Genomic DNA, 14634 nt, shown 5'->3' on the forward strand with positions numbered 1-14634 from the left:
AAATCCTTTTAAAAGATCAGCTTAGTATTATTATAAAACCTACTATATAAAGTAGGGATATGATTCCGGCACCATGAATCTAGAAAGATAACTAATCATTAAGCCAACCATATCAAACCTACATCTGTGCAATTACAACAAATTGCACACTTTCAAGTGTCAAGTCACAAAAACAGAAAAACTATATATAAATAAGTTCCCCCCATATAACATTAATAATTTATTGCATAGTGTACAAGACTGAACTAAGAGAGAGAGAGAGAGATTTACAATATTACAAGGCAAAGAGTCCCGTGGAGTTGGCGAAGAAGTGTTTCCGGCGGATAAACTCCGGTTTTCTTGGACCGGTTGAGAGAAGACCGGCTAATAGAGACGGAGGACCCGTGTATTTGGTTTGCACCATTTCCTTCACTCTCATATACCCGTCCAGTGTCATTAGCTCCAGAAGCTTTCTACAGCTCTGAGATTGAAAAGCCAAAAAAAGTTACAGAATGTTATCACAAAACAAAAACACAGTTCGAATATTGAAACGAGACGAAGAGTTTTAAGAGATTTTGATCAGTTTCAGTATATGAAACCACAGGAGAAAGAGGTTTAGGGTTTACCTGAGGATTTAGTATGTCCATTAAGTTTATGATCTCGTCCTGCCACAAATGAAATGTTTTGATTAGTATTTTCATAGAGCTTTGAAACCATGATGGTCTGAGCTTATCGGGTGAGAAATGGAGAAGTATCTACCTCTAGAATACCGGGATTTTGCATCACGGTACCAAGAACACGGCGAACTAGTCCATCAAAGACAACTTTATTTATTGACCCATCTGCGTTTACCCATGGAAATATAGGCACAGGTGACTTTCCAGAAGTTGGACCCTTTGTTTCACCTTCGATACTCGTTCCAAAAGTAACAGATGGAGCTTTGATAGATGCTTCGTGCGAACCGCTCGTTTGAGCCATTTCAGGAAGGTTAAGTATTGTAACCTTGTGAACGCTATTCCCAGCGAGATGCTCTTGCTTGTCCTGTGAAGTACTGTAGCCGCTAGCAACAAAATCTGTTGACCTATGTTCCCCAACAGCTCTTTCCAGGTAGTTCACTGGTAGAGACTGTGGACCTTTTTGGGAAGTTCCACCCTCCTCCAATGTCAAGAAGTATTTTGATTCGTAGAAGGAATGGACAACACGCAAGTTATTATATCCATTTACCTAAATAAGATAGTGTCTGGTTAAAAAGTTAACTGTAAAACATAGTTCACAGTCCAGGAAAGTAAAATGATGTAACATGAACAGAGTACACAATCCAGGAAAGGAGAACTAGTAAACCAAGCACTGCAACTTTCTTCTTAATAAAGGTAACGATGTTTGTCAAGTAAGAAATAATAGGACAAACCTTTAAAGCTACCCCAAATGTTTGAAGTACATCTACAATGCAGTCACAAATTCCTTGGCCTGCAGATGAATAAACAGAGGTTAAATTCATCACGACATGCAAAAGTCAAAGCCTGTTAAAGAACTTTGCCTGATGCTTACTTGAGATATCGATAAGACGGTGGACTTCTTCAATGCTTAAACCTTGGTCGCCAGCCTTCTGAAGGGCATTGGAAACGGTTTCAAAAACCCTGGGACTGGATAAACTCACTTCCTCACCTGCTGATTCGGACATAATGCAATTAGTAAAACTGGCCATCACTTGCCAGGGAGAATCACCTAGACTGCTTGGTACGACAGTAGATTCCGTAGAGTTAAAAATTTCTTTCATGTCATCAGAATCACAGCCACTATTCGTTTCTTCCGACTTGAAATGAAGTTCACCAGTGCGAGAGTCATCATCTTTAAACAACTGTATTGTATTAGCTGCTGGTAGAGTTACACGTCGAACAGATACTGCTATACCAGGAAAACCCTTTTCCTTTCGGAAGTTGATTTCACCTTCACCTAGTAGCTTTAATTTCTTAGCACTATCACCTTCAGATTCTTCTATGTCATCAGCCCTACGTTTTAAACCTCTTCGATCACCAGGCTCTCCAACACCTTCTTCAGGCAAGGATACAGATATAGAGAGTTCACCAGAAGCAATCAATGAAAAGAAATTTAAAATATCGCCACATTGCAAATCCGAAGTAAGAGCGACTGCCCCGGACATAAGGTCTCTTTCACGTTCGAGAAGCCAGCTGGAGAACTTGGCTGCTCTTTTCCCAGTATTAACTGGGAATGGAGACTTTGAAATACTATGCAAGAAGTTTTGAGAAAGCACAAACGGCTGTCCACCACTTCCACCAACCTGGAACATTTTCATACAAAAGACTTTTCACTTTCTCTTACAAATAGAGTTATTAAGTTTGCCTAAACAAACAAATAAAATTGATTCCAAGTGAAATATCAAAGTGAGGTGAAGAAAACTGTTTCTTATTCACCATCTCATCCAAACATCAAGCATGCACATTATGTGGGTTTGACAGCAACACCGAACCAAAAAAAATAAAGAAAAGATGATACTTAATAGATAAAGATGCTATGCTATTGAAATAGAACTTCACATGGACACTCCTATGCCTCTTCAAACAACCGATAAGCATATAACAAACCAGAACATTTAACACAGCAACAGGAAAGTAATAGGTAATTTTACCAGGTATTTTTTGTCTCGGAGGTAGCTATAGGCTGTAAAGAGGTCTCTCTCCGAATAACGTCGTAAGGTATCTTCCAGCAAATTTGGCATACCAGGTGCGGTAGGCATACTCAGAAAGACAAGCTTTAACAGTTCTGCAGCAGTAGAAACTGCCAGAGATTTCCGTACTTGTATACTACCATTGTCCTTTTCATCTGCAGGCTTAACATTTTGATGAAGGCGATAATGTCCAGATCGTCGAGATGTATCTTTAACTTGATCCACAGATACATTGTGAATGTCCTCTGAGTGATTTGAAGGTGGAACCATTTCACTCCCCTGCGAGTTCATAATTTTCGTTTATCATAAATTGCCAAAAGCAAAAAAATCACTGAAATTGAGACCTTCAAGATCAGGGTGAATGAGATGGCACATGTCTCCAGCAAAATGATGTATGAAGGGTTGCAGCAATTATAGTGAAACGTCACAGTAAGGTCAAGAAATTGTGAGGATGTCAAACAAAAGAAAATTAAGAAATAAGGATGCACCTCATCAACTATATCTCTGTTTGACCATTCCCGAGAGCCAGTTCTCGTCCGTTTAGGGGCCACCAGTTTAGCCAACTTCTTGAGATCAAGAACATCATTAAATGCTTGACTTATACTCTTTTCATTGAAGTCATCCCATTTTTCTTCATCAGAACATATATCTTTACCATGCTTAACAGAACCAGAATCCGTTCCACCAGTTACAGGGGATATATGTCTAACAAGAACATGTGACTTGTTGCTCTCCGGTAAATATTTCTGTTTTGTCTCAAGATGTTTTGCATAACGCTCACTTAGCAGATTGCAAAGCCTCATGATTGCCTTCCGAAATTTATCATTCTTCATCAATATTTGAACCCTTCGCTTGCAAGCTAAAGGAGAGGCAGGCAGTTCTGGAACTGAAGCCCATATTACTCCATGAAATTTCGCCCCAAGAGCTGCACGGTGTCTAACATATTGAGTCAACAATTTCCTGACAAGAAAACAATTGTGTCAGTGGTGCAAATTAATCAGATATAAAATATTAAAAGATAGGAGAGGTTTAAAGAATGCACGACTGAACACTCAATCATATGGAAGTTAATTGACAATAAATAAAGCGAGTTCATTGGAATTGACTAGGTAAAGGAACTCCTGAGGTATTGACTATTGACCCTCCTCTGAGGTATGAATTCCCTGAAGAGAGACTCCTAAAACCAACATTACATTGGACGTTTACAACGAAACTGATTTGATATATGAACAGCATTCATATAAACATACAGATATACTACCGAATTTGCATTGGATTGGATGTGTCAAGTACCTGTCAGCCTCATCTGTCCACGAAAATCTTTGTGAAGAAGTTGTTGTGGTCTTTGAACTTGCATGCTGGTTGATAATAGAAGAACACTGGCCTTCATCTTCTGTAAGATCCCTGATCTCTGCATTTTCTTGTTGACTATGCTCCTGATGCATCGGAATGGGGGTCTGGTCCTCTTCCAATGAATTTTGAAAATTCTCACTATTTGAGGCACCAACGGCATCAGAATTTAGAACCTTTTCTCCATCTACTATCATGGATCTGATACCTTCTCCTGTAGTCTTTACGAGAGTTGCTCTTTTTCTTTTCCCGGAAGATGGAGGAGGGCTATTATCTACAGTAAAATATTTATCTTTCGATTTGGATTTCGCGCGTCTTCCATGCTTCGCATGATAGACGTGCATAACCTGGAGTATGCAACCAAAAACTATCAGCTACCTCACCCCAAAAAAACAAGAGGAGAAAACGAGAACATTCAGGTCAGTCTCTGTTCATGGACCAGAGATGAGAAAGCCTAAAATCGGAAATCAAGAGTCTGGCATGATCTCTAAGATCAAGAACAATAAGAAAATTATTTGGCAAAGTACCACCTGGTCATAAATCATTTTTTTTCAGGCAGATGACCTAGACAATATATACAGCATACACAAATCATATCTTCACCTGCTCTAAGGTCAGGTTCAGATCCTTAGCAATTTTCTCACACTCTTTGAATGAGAGTTTTTCCTTCTCATCGTTTGCAATGCGCTGTAAGAGCTTAGCACGCTGTTCCGTTGTCATGACACAATCTGAGGCCCAAGAGCGGAAACGGAAAACCTAGAATAACTGTCAGTTAGAAACAGTTTTCTGAATACCTAACATAACTATACAAGCGTAACACACTTACATATCTAGGTAGGTTTTGATATTTTAGTTTTATGGACTCTGTTATACATATAATAAACCATAATATAAAAGATCAAGCTTATACCTCTTGAACAACAGATCCCGGAAATGCTAGCTTAGCAGCTCTGTGATCGGCAGCAGCATAGCAATATTCTAAAGTTAGCCAATATTCATCAACAGCATCTCTGTTTGATAGAATAAAATCATGTCGAATACGTGGACGAAAATCAAGAGATATGACATTGGATGTAGCAGCAACAAACACAGGTTCCTCTATGTAAGGCTTAAGCTCCATTGCATGTGTTAGATTAGCATACTTCTCCTCAATTTCATCGCGTCTGAGTCTACTACTTACCATCTGAATCAACTACAAAATAAAAATAGGCACAGGCAATAAAAATATTCATTTTTCGAATTGCACACTTCTCTGAAATATGGTACTTGAGGTGATATTTAATTATTAATATTTAAAAATACCTTCAACCGGCGTAAAATATCGATAAGCATCGATAATCTCCCAGTCGCAAGAGTATCCATTAGAAGCTTATACTCTTCGCCAGGAAGCTCAGAAAGACGCATATTTTGTTTGCATTTCTTCATCATATCATCAGCTTTCTGAGTAGATCCAACAACTTGTAAAAATAGTTCGAGTGGCATGGCCCTAAAAGCATCTTCAAGTGCAAACAAATTCTCAAATTTCTGATCATGTACAGACGAAAAGGCATCGTCCCAGCTAGGCAAAGAACTAAAATAGTCCCAAAGAAAACAATGTAAGAGCTTCACACGAACCATCTTTGCAAGCACAAAGCCATTGGCTCGCATGGCTCCTGATTTGCTAGCACGCGCATCCAAATCCACATTAGATTGACCTCTCTGAACGTCATTCAATATCGGAATTGGCTCGTTACTTTTCCTCTTCCATACGTTCTGGCCACGGATTCCCAGTTCAAAAGACCTAATCTTATTATGAATTTCGCCAACTATGTCAGGAGTCAGACTTTGAACAGATGGATGAAAAACTACTACAGAGCTACGATTACGACCACAATTAGTAACATTTGGGACACTAATGTTCATGCAATTGCAGAGTCCTTCTTCTTGAAGCCTGTTCAGAATTCTGTCTATGGTTTTCCTATCCACTTTGGAGCTCCTGTCCTTCTCAAGACTGAGAAGCCATTTATGTAGCTCGGCTCTCACAACAAACTTCTCCTCCTTTGGCCAGCCAAGAAAGAAGAAAGAATTAGTCAGTTGGAAGGGAAAAGGATACATAAATTATGGCATGCAATGTCGATAAAAGTGAACAGTAAGTACATTTAAGCGCTCAAGTATTCTCCGCTCTCTTCGAGAGTTTTCAACAGTAATCGGCTGAGTTTGATGCACCTTTGGTTTGGGCAGCTGAGATAGAGCGAGATGGTTCATTTCTGACAAAGCCAAATCAGGGGACCCCATTGTAGCATCAACAACCTTATCACAACTCTCATGAAATGATTCTTGTAAGTTACGACGTGTAAGGACATTTCTTCTTTTGGCATTAGATGGGGAATAGTTGGCAACTCCTGAATTGCTTTCAGGATCAGTTAACCTTTCAGGTGTAGCAAAGTGGAGAACTCCTGAATTGTTTTCAGGTAACCTTGCAGGTGTAGCAAAGTCAGCATCAGAAACTGCAAGACTGCGTTCAATGGAGGTCTGAGCCAATCCCCCAGTATCATGAGGTGTGCCAAAATCATTAGCTGGTGCACTATTTTCCCTGCTAAGAGTTTCAGCTTTCTCGGGAAACAGATCAGAACACTCGGACCCAGCATTACCAGAAGTCCAAACTCGAAATACTCTAGTCTTCTTGTGGCTTTCTGCCTGTAAATGCATCCCCACTCTTGAACAAATACTATAAAGCCGAGAGTAGCTCTTCTTCTTGTCAATTCCAAGTCTTTCGCATACCTGGTAAAATAAAAATTACTACACACTGTAACCCCCAACCTTAGGAATACGAAAAAGATGTAAGCCAAACCAATCAAACGATTACCTCCATCACAGGCAAGCCTTTGGATCCTTCAGCATCAACCATATCATAAATTTGATTATCTATCGGAAGCTCCAAAGTTTGTTCTGTTTTTTGAATACTCCTTCCAAATTTTAGAAGTTGCTTTTTCCCAGAGTAGTTGAAATCTTTGGCTGAAAATCTTTTTAACAAACGGAGGCAGCGTTCAACCTGCCGAAAGGACAAACCACATGAATATTCGTTATATATCCAAACAAAACCGACCAGAAAAAAAAAAAGCAACTGGCCACGATGTGTGGTGAAATCTATTTGAATGATGGAATGCGATGTAGTTCACCTTATTGTTTACCACAGCATCAAACTCCTCCACTACATGAGAATCTGTCAACCGGCGACAAACCTGATGTTGCCCAAAATAAACACTTTTTAAAGTTTGAAAGCCTGTTTTTCCTTCCAGGAAATATTCAGTTCCAAGCTGATGAAAAGTAAGAAGATAGGAAAAAATAATATTTACACTTCTCCAAGCTCTATGCCTTGAATGTGATCCCAGATAACCAAGGTCTTGCTTAACGTCCGAGACAACTAGAACCTGCACTACAAGGAAATGAGTATACAGCAAAAAAAAATACTCCAGCTTGATAAAAAAAGAAAAGAGCTAATTCAGCAGTTACTAACCTTGTCTTTAGCTTCTTCAAGCTTATCACAAATTGCCTGCATAGCTGGTAAAAAATCTTTAATAAGCGTATCATCTTTAGTAGCCTCTTGCTCCTTCATTGGTGTGTCCAACAAAGAGTCCTCTTTGCAAATTTCAAACCTCTGCTGGGAACCCAAAGGCTTGGCGTAACGACTCAAGTAAATCATATTGGTGCTAATACATGAGGTGGTTTTGGTATCACCTTCACCATCAACTTCCTTTGTTCTCACAATAGCTGGTTGCTTAACAACTAAACCTCGAGACTCAAGGTGCTTCACAATATAAAAGAAGTTCCTCCCTTCGATACCAAACTCTTTCGCAAGCAGATTTTGTGCAACTCCATTGGCTCTGCACTCAAACACATACATTATACAAACTCTTAAGAGTTAACTAGAAGAGAATTTTTTTGAAATTAGCTTACCGAGCAACAGCAAGGCGCTCAAGAATGCGGCGTTGAATAGCGGAAATGGTGGTGTTATTGGACTGAGCATCGTACAAGCCAACGAAGTTACCTCGAAGCTTCTCATTAGCGACGATCCTCAAATCGAGTCTGAGAGCTTCTTCCAGCCGTTGGATTGAAGAATCAGATGGTTCGTAGACAGTGTTCTTGGCCTTGAAGTGGAGCTGAGGGACAGCGAGAAGGTTTCTCCAGAGATGAGACTTGACGGAAGGAGAAAGAGGAGGAGGAGAGAGGCGTGACCAGAGAGAAACGAGTGGGATCCCTGTATTTCCTTGACAACAGATCTCCTCTAGTGCCGTGCATAGTATCGAATCCATCTTTCATCATCCAAATAAAAAGTTACTCCGGGAGGTTTTTTTAGGTTAACGGTTAAATATTCCGCCGGTAAATTAGTCTGTGGGCTGATTTCCCGGCGACACGAAATTCTCGCCGGAGAGGGAGGTTTGGGTAATTTTATAGAGTTAGGGAGAAGATGGCGGGATCAGAGAGGACGATCGAAGCGAAAAACAGTCCGAGTTCTTGGTGACGGGATCGAATCTCGAAAGGAACTGCGAAATTAAAAAAAAAAAAAAAAAAACGTATTAGGGATGACCGTGAGACAAAGTAAGTGACGAGAATACCCCTACTTACGTTATTTGTAATTGAAACGACATGCTGTTTAACCGAAGTTGACACAAACAGCACGAAGCTTATACGGGTCGGGTTTCAAACTTTCGGGTCAGATTAATTCGATCCAGATTGTCTCTGGCTTCTCTAACCTCTGTGTCTCTCTCTGCAAAAATCGAGATTCAGAGCAAGTACAGGCAAAAAAGATCTCTGTTTTTTTTTTTAAAGAGGAAAAAAATTTGAAACAAAAGGTTAGTTCAATTCAAATATCTCTGTCTCAAAAAGACACATGTCGAATTTTTTTTTTTTAATTTGGGTGTGTAAAGAGTAGTAGCCAATAATTGTTGAAAAAGAAAGATTCTTTGTTTGTTTCCCGAGAATAAAAATCTCGACTTCCATCTCCAATCTGTCATCAGACCTTTTTTTATTCTTCTTTCTACTTCCGAAGGTTAGATCGGAACTCTTTGTCAGTTCTGGGCTGTGTTCAATTTTTTATGTCTTTGCTTTATGGTTGTGTGGATTATGCATTTGTTTTTGGTTTCTGGGTGTTTCGTATTATTGAGGATTACGAATCTTATCTTATCTGGAACAGCTTTTTGGTTCTTCCTTTTTAGATCTCTTTCCCTCTTGGTTCATAAGAACAAAGTTGTGTTTTTTTTTTTTTTTTTTTTTCCCCGTACGAATCATGACTTTTTCCAGCTGAGTCCTGTTGGGATCTTGTCTGAAATTGAGGGTATTTAAGATTGGATTGCAACTGAAAACGTCTGTACTAATGGAATCTTATGTGAGTTTATAGGAATAGAGCTCTGAAAATCAAGATAGGGTCAGGTCAACGCATGAAGATTAAACCTGTGTGTTATTGAAACTATTTCTAGTCAACGTTTTGATGTAAATTTGATCCCTTTCTTGGCTTTGTTTTTTTTTTTATGCTTTCACATTGCAGGACTAAAAAGGATATATATCAAAGATTTTGGTTTTGTCCGTAAAAAAAAACGGGAATGGAAGGAGATGTGTTGTCAGGATTTGGAGACAGACACAATGTGGATGGTAAATTGTTGCAGGGTTTCCAGAAGAGCTTTGTGGATGTTCAAGACATTTTGGATCAGAACCGTTTACTGATCAACGAGATCAATCAGAACCATGAGTCCAAACAACCGGATAATTTGAGTAGAAACGTGGGATTGATTAAAGAGCTCAACAACAATATCAGAAGAGTGGCTAGCCTTTACGGTGACCTCTCTCATTCTTTTGCAAGATCAGTTGATGCTTCATCAGAAGGTGAATCTAGTGGTACTTTGAAATCTGATGGGAAAGCTAACCAAAAGAGATTTAGATCCGGTTAGTATATTTTGTTTATCAAGAACACCAAAGGTTGATTTATATTCAGAGCTAATTTGAGTGAGAGGAGAAAAGAAGTAGAGTTCTACTATTGTAATATCTTTTGTTGAAATGATAGTGTTACATCCTACATATCAAAGTTGATTTTCAATTCTAAAAGAGCTCTTCTTAAGTTATTGTTGGTTTTATACATTGAAAAAGAAACTTGTTGTAAAGTTTACACAACATTTCGATTTGATTCTTCTTACATTGAATCTCAATCATTGCTTGTTGGTGTGTGTAATTCAAACCATGCGAGAATTTCATGTGTGCAATTAATTTGTTGAGCTTTTAAGACGACACGTAATTCGAATCCGGAAGTGTGAGACGGCACGCAGTCGTATAGCACGAGGGGAAGGACGGAGCGTAGTTCGCTCTTTTTTCGGCAGATATTTCGTTATTTGATGACGTGGCAACATCTAGTAGCTTCCCGCAAAACTATGCGGATCCCAATTGGCACTCTGAAATGGAGTGAATAAAAAACTTTGGAATCCGGACCTGTGCTGCTGCACTGTATTAGGGAAAAAAAAAGGCGAAAGCGAGCCAAAAAAAAAAAAAAAAAAAAAAAGCAGAGCCAAAAATTTTCTAAATTTCCCAACTTTTTTGCTTAGTCAAGAAGCTTCTCCTCCGATGAAATTTCGAGTTCACTGGAAAGTTTAATTTTTTCTTCTCCGTTCGCGTTCTACTTTCTCTGGTAACTCGCTTCTGTACTACTCGTTTACTGAGGTTTATGATTTTTTTGTTACTTTTCATGTTTCTAGCTTGAAAATTCAATATTGGGTTTTGTTTGATTCAGTGTATTCGGAGTTAAACTTAGTAGAATCTGTCAAAACCATGACTGTGAGGACTCTAACATGCAAATTTGTAAAAACGTAGCTCAAATTTACGACCTTTGGTTTACCCCCAAAAAAAATTGGAAACTTTTTCATTTATTTCGAATATGTATTATTGTTGCTTCTCTCTTTCTAAAGGTGAAACTAGAATTTTTGAGTATAAAGTTATGGTATTGTGTAAGATTTGTTTCTATTTTTTGACAATATATTGTACAGTAGGTAAGTTTATTTCCTTATTCCATCTGTTTTTGTGATTTCAGTTTGTTCGCTTGAAGCTGCATTTGGTAGATTAATATTTGGAAACAATGTTTGGAACTGTGGAAGACTATGAAGAGATGCTTCAACACAGTGCTTTTCTTGAGTCAAGAAGTAGATCACTTTCTTCAACAAATCAAACTGGAAATCCTGTTGCGTACAAGCTTGTCCGGGTATGTTCATAAATGTGTATCTTAGAGCTATAGAATAGAGATATATGATGTTTTTGCTGGTCCTGGAATTGAGAACTCTGACTACTGCGATTACAAGTTTTAGCTTTTCGTTATCTTATATGAGATTGGTTATGTGAATGCTTTAGGTTGCAGGAGATGGGAGACTAGTTCCTGCAACTGATGAAGAAATGTTGGAGGTCAAAGAGTTACTTGAGAAGAATGAGAATGATATGCCTGTTTTGCCAGATCCTATACAGACTGAGGAGTACATTCCCGACGAAGGTTCACCTTCTCAGTTTCTGCAGCTAGATTGTTTTGAAGGTTTGGTCCTTTTCACTCTTAGCTTATATTACATGTTGAATCTCTCTTGTTAGAGCCTTTGTTAGTTTAATCCGTCTAATGTGCCTATATTGTTTGGAAAGACTAATTGCCTAGGACTGCACGAAAAGGGTATTTATTGGATTACTTGCAATGTCGGAGGTTTGACTTGACTTTTGTGTAATGTGTATCCTGCTGTATCCCTATATGATGTCTAGGACTGTCAGTTCTCTTGTAGTTTGAAATCATTTGTGCCTCTTGGCTTATCTAACTCAGCTATTGAATCCAGGCTTATATGAGCCGGAAACTGCAGAAGCATATACAGAAATTTTTGATCCGGGCTTATTTCAGTCAGAAACTGCAGAGGCATATACAGAAAATTTGAATTCTCGACTTGAGGTCTGTTTTCTTTCTTCAAATTCTAGAAACAGAAATTTCTAATATTTGTTTCTTTTATGATAACTATCTTGTATCAGATGGATGTTTAATCCATCAATTTTACGTCGCCTTTGAAACTTTTGCAGTCTAAAGAAGAATGGTATAAATCTCAGATGCTTTTTTCTCTTCCGGAGACCAAATTTCAGATTTCTAATGTGCAGGAATTCCAATCCGAGGCTTTGCTGCGGGAGCCAGTTCGTTTTCCATCAAATGGATGCAGTATGAATCAATGTAGGGATGTGGCACCATACTCAAATGCTACAGGTAGTCCTAAAGAACCTGCATTGTCAACTGCTGCGTCTAAACCTGAAGTTTCTAGAGTAGCAGGCGAGATATGCTTGGATAATCTTTCAATCAAATCATTACAAGATACATTCAGAGCAAAGTTTGGTCGTGAAACTACTTGCAAGAGCAAACAATGGCTGAAAAGGAGGATCACAATGGGAATGATTAATTCATCTATTGTTCCAACAACTAGCCTGACAATTTATGATAACAAACTTGTTGGTGGAAGTCAAGATACAAGTGATGCTTTTAGCAACGATACAGTAGATGAAGCAAGAGCTATGGAAAGCAAAGATACGCCATCTAGGCCTGATTGCTTAAAGGGACATTCAAATGATTTTGGGCGTAGTCCTGTTGAGACTTTTGTGGACCATTATTCTGGGAATGAAGATTTTGAAGGTGAAGATAGGTCTGCAAAAAGAGTTAGGAAGCCTACTAGAAGATACATTGAAGAAATTTCAAAACCCAGTGAAAAACAGCAAAGTGATGAGTCAATGATCCCTTCAAAAGATCAGGGCTCTATTGAAGCCGTTTCTTCAGGAGGGAGAGTTGTTGTCACCAGGATGGTATCCCTTGCTGGTTCCAGAATTCAGGTTCCCTATGTTTCTCATGTAAGGAGAAGCCGTCCAAGAGAAAACATAATGGCACTTGGGGTATGTCTCTGTTGCTCATGCCCTTCAATATCTTATATAACCCATTCCTTTTTATATGAGCTATCAAAATCTTTCTATATATCTGGCCCGTGCTAGATGATCTATGCCTTTTGTTACACACTGGAAAAAAAGGAATAAAGAAGAAATTATCTTTTATTGTGCTGGCAGCTGCAAGGTAATTAAGAATAATGTAGTTTACCTGAACATTTTACAGGAATTTCATTCCAAGTCATGGGAGGTGAAAGCTACTCCAGACAAGAGTAACCTGAATCTAAGCCCATCTCAGTGGAACAATGATGTGAACCGAGTTTCAGGTGTCAAATCTGCTTCTGGACCTGTCAAGAAAGAAGTAAGATCACTTAAGCATTCTATATGACTTAACCGTTTCTATCATAGTGGATACAATTTTGTCAACAATATTTTTGCAATTTTATCTATCGAAAGATATCCTTAAACTTTAGGAAAATGGTCTCATTCTCAATTTGCAATTTTATAGGCCAAATTACTTGGATTTCTGGTATGACACAGTTGCTCACTGCTTTATCTCTTTTGGTTATCAGAGCGGTAAGGGCCATTTAAAACCAATTTCTAATGAGGTGGATCAAGACTACATGGATTCAGAGAACTTAGATTCATCTGGAGAGAGCTCAGATGATAATAATCGCGTTGATCTACCAATCACGCAAAGTGGAATTAGAAGGAAGCATCATCGAGCTTGGACTGTCACTGAAGTTGAAAAACTTGTCGAAGGTGTGACGAAATATGGAGTAGGGAAATGGTCTGAGATCAAAAAGGTTTCATTTTCATCATTCGTGTACCGTACCCCTGTTGATCTCAAGGTTGGTTCCACATAACTATGAACTGCCTCTATTATTAGTCCTCTTGGTTTTTTTGTTCGCTAACACTACAACTGTCTCTCATGATAGGACAAATGGCGAAATTTACGGAGAGCATGCTTTACTCAAACTCCATCAAACAGGATGGTTAGCACTTACCGAGATGATTTTTTTTTTTAACATAAAACAAGAGTCAAGTTAACGTATAATTATATTTGGTTTTAGACTAAACCAGCGAATGGTCGTGTTTTTGCAGGGAGGTCCAAATAAACAGGGGTCAATGGCCATTCCTACACACATTATGTTGCAGGTAAGAGAGCTTGCTCAGAAACAGTCACCGGTTCGCAAGGGTAGTAGAGTAGTAGTGAAAGGATCATCAAGAAATGGTTTCTTGTAGGTTTCGTTTCGTATAAATTGACTGGCCTGGATGTGAGATTAACTCTGCTCTTTCAGTTTGGAATTTGTAGACTTAAAAGGTAGCTTTTTTTATTTAAACCGGATTACTAACTGGTGGTATTGGAATTGATATGAGATGATGGTTCCTTACTCTATGCGTTTTCGTGCGAAATGTTGAAAGTTGAAGTTGAAAAAGCAAATACCAGTAGACCAGTAACGTTTAAAACGCAGCGTTTAGTATCGAACCAAACCAGATGGTCGAATTCCACCACAAAGACCGTACCGAATTAATTTTTATACATAAAACCAATGGATGCGAGAGGGCAAAAATCGCATAGGGTTGCATCGTAGAGATGGGAGAAGACATAAAACGACGCTATGGTTCACATCTTTTAGTTTAATCAATTTTTGACAATAAACGACAACCTTTACGTACATCAATAATAAAACTAATCTCAAACATTGGACTAGAAA

At 38.6% G+C, this 14634-nt stretch overlaps 2 protein-coding genes and 1 pseudogene across 6 annotated transcripts; 2 read left to right on the forward strand and 1 right to left on the reverse strand.

Annotated features, from left to right (window-relative positions):
* Positions 1–80: 80 nt before the first annotated feature.
* On the reverse strand, positions 81–8759 carry LOC104756077 (uncharacterized). Of its 2 annotated transcripts, XM_010478595.3 has the most exons (18): positions 8621–8759; positions 7952–8538; positions 7512–7878; positions 7351–7425; positions 7174–7236; positions 6861–7046; positions 6152–6775; positions 5318–6052; positions 4926–5207; positions 4619–4771; positions 3959–4362; positions 3154–3625; positions 2627–2944; positions 1528–2278; positions 1388–1446; positions 739–1203; positions 606–644; positions 81–460 (listed from the first exon to the last, which is right to left on the reverse strand). In XM_010478595.3, the coding sequence occupies exons 2-18, from the start codon at positions 8305–8307 to the stop codon at positions 275–277; spliced, it is 5535 nt and encodes a 1844-aa protein (XP_010476897.2). In that variant the 5' UTR covers positions 8308–8538; positions 8621–8759; the 3' UTR covers positions 81–274. The 2 variants fall into 2 exon arrangements, with proteins under 2 accessions (XP_010476897.2, XP_087350228.1); XM_087494102.1 differs by lacking the exon at positions 8621–8759 and having other exon boundaries at positions 7952–8595.
* On the forward strand, positions 8713–10093 carry LOC104756075 (protein ELF4-LIKE 4 pseudogene; annotated as a pseudogene). 2 transcript variants are annotated; one of them, XR_015585992.1, is made up of 2 exons: positions 8713–8847; positions 9540–10093. The product of XR_015585992.1 is annotated as a protein ELF4-LIKE 4 pseudogene, transcript variant X1 (transcript). The 2 variants fall into 2 exon arrangements; XR_015585994.1 differs by lacking the exon at positions 8713–8847 and adding an exon at positions 8910–9044.
* A 343-nt stretch (positions 10094–10436) lies between these two features.
* On the forward strand, positions 10437–14310 carry LOC104756078 (uncharacterized). Of its 2 annotated transcripts, none has more exons than XM_087494104.1 (9): positions 10437–10667; positions 11067–11234; positions 11381–11555; positions 11842–11951; positions 12152–12928; positions 13143–13277; positions 13489–13767; positions 13855–13911; positions 14021–14310. In XM_087494104.1, exons 2-9 carry the CDS (start codon positions 11112–11114, stop codon positions 14159–14161), a joined length of 1797 nt encoding a protein of 598 aa, XP_087350230.1. In that variant the 5' UTR covers positions 10437–10667; positions 11067–11111; the 3' UTR covers positions 14162–14310. The 2 variants fall into 2 exon arrangements, with proteins under 2 accessions (XP_087350230.1, XP_087350229.1); XM_087494103.1 differs by having other exon boundaries at positions 10482–10667; positions 12077–12928.
* Positions 14311–14634: the final 324 nt, after the last annotated feature.

The sequence above is a fragment of the Camelina sativa genome, chromosome 17 (genome assembly GCF_030686135.1).
Source record: "Camelina sativa cultivar CO46 ecotype springtype chromosome 17, ASM3068613v1".
Classification (NCBI taxonomy): Eukaryota; Viridiplantae; Streptophyta; class Magnoliopsida; order Brassicales; family Brassicaceae; genus Camelina; species Camelina sativa.

Coding starts and splice junctions, on each gene's coding strand:
- LOC104756077 (XM_010478595.3), bottom strand. CDS start 8,307: ATGGATTCGATACTATGCACGGCACTAGAGGAGATCTGTTGTCAAGGA. Junction 7,879..7,951: donor GAGCGCCTTGCTGTTGCTCG/GTAAGCTAATTT, acceptor GTTTGAGTGCAG/AGCCAATGGAGTTGCACAAA. Junction 4,363..4,618: donor TGAACCTGACCTTAGAGCAG/GTGAAGATATGA, acceptor TGCATACTCCAG/GTTATGCACGTCTATCATGC.
- LOC104756078 (XM_087494103.1), top strand. CDS start 11,112: ATGTTTGGAACTGTGGAAGACTATGAAGAGATGCTTCAACACAGTGCT. Junction 11,952..12,076: donor ATTTGAATTCTCGACTTGAG/GTCTGTTTTCTT, acceptor AAACTTTTGCAG/TCTAAAGAAGAATGGTATAA. Junction 13,768..13,854: donor GTACCCCTGTTGATCTCAAG/GTTGGTTCCACA, acceptor CTCTCATGATAG/GACAAATGGCGAAATTTACG.